Source organism: Mizuhopecten yessoensis, unplaced genomic scaffold (genome assembly GCF_002113885.1).
Source record: "Mizuhopecten yessoensis strain PY_sf001 unplaced genomic scaffold, ASM211388v2 scaffold5325, whole genome shotgun sequence".
In the NCBI taxonomy this organism is placed as follows: Eukaryota; Metazoa; Mollusca; class Bivalvia; order Pectinida; family Pectinidae; genus Mizuhopecten; species Mizuhopecten yessoensis.
Genome location: NW_018405992.1, coordinates 765,420 through 768,389, shown reverse-complemented (window position 1 = coordinate 768,389; position 2,970 = coordinate 765,420). Strand labels below are relative to the sequence as shown.

General features: G+C 34.7%; 1 protein-coding gene across 1 annotated transcript in view; it reads left to right on the top strand.

The window, feature by feature from the left end:
- The window catches only part of LOC110450576 (geranylgeranyl pyrophosphate synthase-like), a 10,600-nt gene extending 8,600 nt beyond the window's left edge, over positions 1–2,000 (top strand). Inside the window, exons 10-12 of the mRNA XM_021498176.1 lie at positions 535–637; positions 963–1,077; positions 1,473–2,000. Coding sequence (XP_021353851.1) covers positions 535–637; positions 963–1,077; positions 1,473–1,563 — 309 coding nt within the window. The 3' untranslated portion in view covers positions 1,564–2,000. The remainder of the gene's footprint in view (positions 1–534; positions 638–962; positions 1,078–1,472) is intronic.
- The last annotated feature ends 970 nt before the right edge of the window (positions 2,001–2,970 follow it).

Below are 2,970 nucleotides of genomic sequence, written 5' to 3'. Positions count from 1 at the left end.
CTTTTTTGGTGGGCACCTTTCTTTGAGTTTTATAAGTGTTTTATAGCCTGCTACCTGTACGCTGTAGGAAGTAATACTGTGACATGTTTTTTGATGGAAAGGATCACATCTGATTGTATATATATTGCAATTACCATGTGGTTTTAATAAAATATGCTGATGGACTAACAAATATATTATGGCCAAAGGTTTTCAACTTTCCTGTATAGCTTTTTTGTAAAATTCAGTCATTTGATTTGAAAAGAAGCCAGGTGCAGATATACCATCAACATTTTTTCTGCATTTGGATTGTTCTTTGAGCATGATAAGATTTTAAAGGTATGCCAGATATAATCAGTGTTTGAATTAAGACTAAGTGTGGTTGTTTATGATGTCCTACCCCATTGGTGAGAGGTTGGTGACTTAACAATCCCAGTGTAATGTGTCTAGGATTGAGAGGAAAACAACGTTTGATGTTAAACTTTATCCAGATACTACATTTTCACTTAAGATAAGTAAGAATTCTGAGATATGTTTTCCTTGATCTGATTCCAGTACGAAGCCAATAAGAGTTACTGTGAGGACCTGACAGAGGGCAAATTCTCGTTCCCAATCATCCACGGCATCAGGACCAGTCCCAATAACAACCAAGTCCTCAGTATCCTTATAGCAATGGGGCAACATTTAGTATTTTAGGGTCATCTCTATAATTTGACTTCTGTACATGTATAATACAGTTGTTCTGTTTTTGTATATATATATGTATATACTCTGTATATGTATAAAACAATTATACTCTTTTTGACTTGTATGGTAATAACACTTGGACTGGTATTTAACATGTATTAACTCATTCACCCCTGAAATTTCATAATGGACTATTCCAACCTTTGAATTGAAGGAGTTCAAATGTTTCTTTAGGGGTGAATAAGTTAACTGAATTAGAATGTAAAACATATTTGTTTATCCTTGACCACTACAAGATATACTACGACAAAAGACAACTGATAACGATGTCAAAAAATACTGTGTTGAGGTTTTAGAAAAACTAGGATCTTTTTCTTATACAAGAACGACACTTGAAGAGCTGGAAGAAAGGTAGTGCCCAAAGAGCTGAGATATGTTAAATCACGCTTTTAACCTTGCACTTAGCTACATATCTAACAGGAGTTAAAGTTTGTTGGCCAAGATAAATAACTTGTGCATGATGACAACTGGAAATTTTGGAAATCAATCCTTCATCCGCTTATTATCTGAATTGCACTAAAATGAATTTAAGACATTTCTTTGTTGTATGGACAGATGTCCAAACTCTAATCACCAGGGAAGAAACCACGGTGCTTTTGTATAGCATTAGGTATAAATCAAGCAAATATTATTTGATAATTTGCATTTCAGCTGAACAATTCCACAGTTTATATAATTTTACCTGTTTGAATGTATTTGATTAGGAAGGCAAGGTCCTTGAATTGAAATTTCTTTGTGTATTTCAGGCTCCTGAAGCTTATAGAGGAACAAGGCGGGAATCCAATACTTGTTAGCCTGATAAATGAACTAAGAAAGGTTTATAGGAATGGACAGTGAGTCCAGTGACCTTTGAACCTGACATTATGGACTTGTGCAATCTCAGTGTATTTTTTAGCGATGAGTGTAGGGGAAACCAGAAGATCCAGTAAGATAAACATCTACTGTATCCAGTACACTATAGATCTACTGTATCTGGTACACTATAGATCTACTGTATCCAGTACACTATAGATCTACTGTATCCCGTACACTATATATCTACTGTATCCCGTACACTATATACCTACTGTATCCCGTACACTATAGATCTACTGTATCCCGTATACTATAGATATACTGTATCCGGTACACTATAGATATACTGTATCTGGTACACTATATATCTACTGTATCCAGTACCCTATAGATCTACTGTATCCAGTATACTATAGATCTACTGTATCTGATACACTATAGATCTACTGTATCCTGTACACTATAGATATACTGTATCCAGTACACTATAGATATACTGTATCCGGTACACTATAGATCTCCTGCATCCAGTACACTATAGATCTACTATATCCAGTACACTATAGATCTGCTGTATCCCGTACACTATATATCAACTGTATCCCGTACACTATATATCAACTGTATCCCGTACACTATATATCTCCTGTATCCAGTACACTATAGATATACTGTATCCGTTACACTATAGATCTACTGTATTTGGTACACTATAGATCTACTGGATTCCGTACACTATAGATCTACTTATCTGGTACACTATAGATCTACTGTATCCCGTATACTATAGATATACTGTATCCGCTACACTATAGATCTACTGTATTTGGTACACTATAGATCTACTGTATGCCGTACACTATAGATATACTGTATCTGGTACACTATAGATCTACTGTGTCCAGTACACTATAGATCTACTGTATCCAGTACACTATAGATCTACTGTATCCCGTACACTATAGATATACTGTATCCGGTACACTATAGATCTACTGTATCCAGTACACTATAGATCTACTGTATCTGGTACACTATAGATCTATAATTCAAAGTGAAGTCTATTATTGGTTGAACTTTCTCAGCATTGAAATCATATAGTTATGCATGTACTTTATTATTGATTTATGTAGTCTTGAATCAAGGTCTGATGAATCAAGTAAAAACTGGAAGAATGAAAAATCAAATTGACGTAATAGTATCCTGGACAGAACCTCCTAATGCAGGGAAGTATAAAACCTGAGGAGTTAAGGTAAAGCCCAGCACTACACAAATAATAATTGTGAAGAAGAGTTCCACTTCTGAGGTTTTGTACTTTTGACTTGGGATTAATCTCCCTTGTATAAGGAAAATATAGCAACACCAATGTGTTTGGTTCAGAGATACTTCTCTTGATAAGGTATTAATCTTTCATTTTGATACTGTGCTTTGTTTATGGTTTCCAATTCT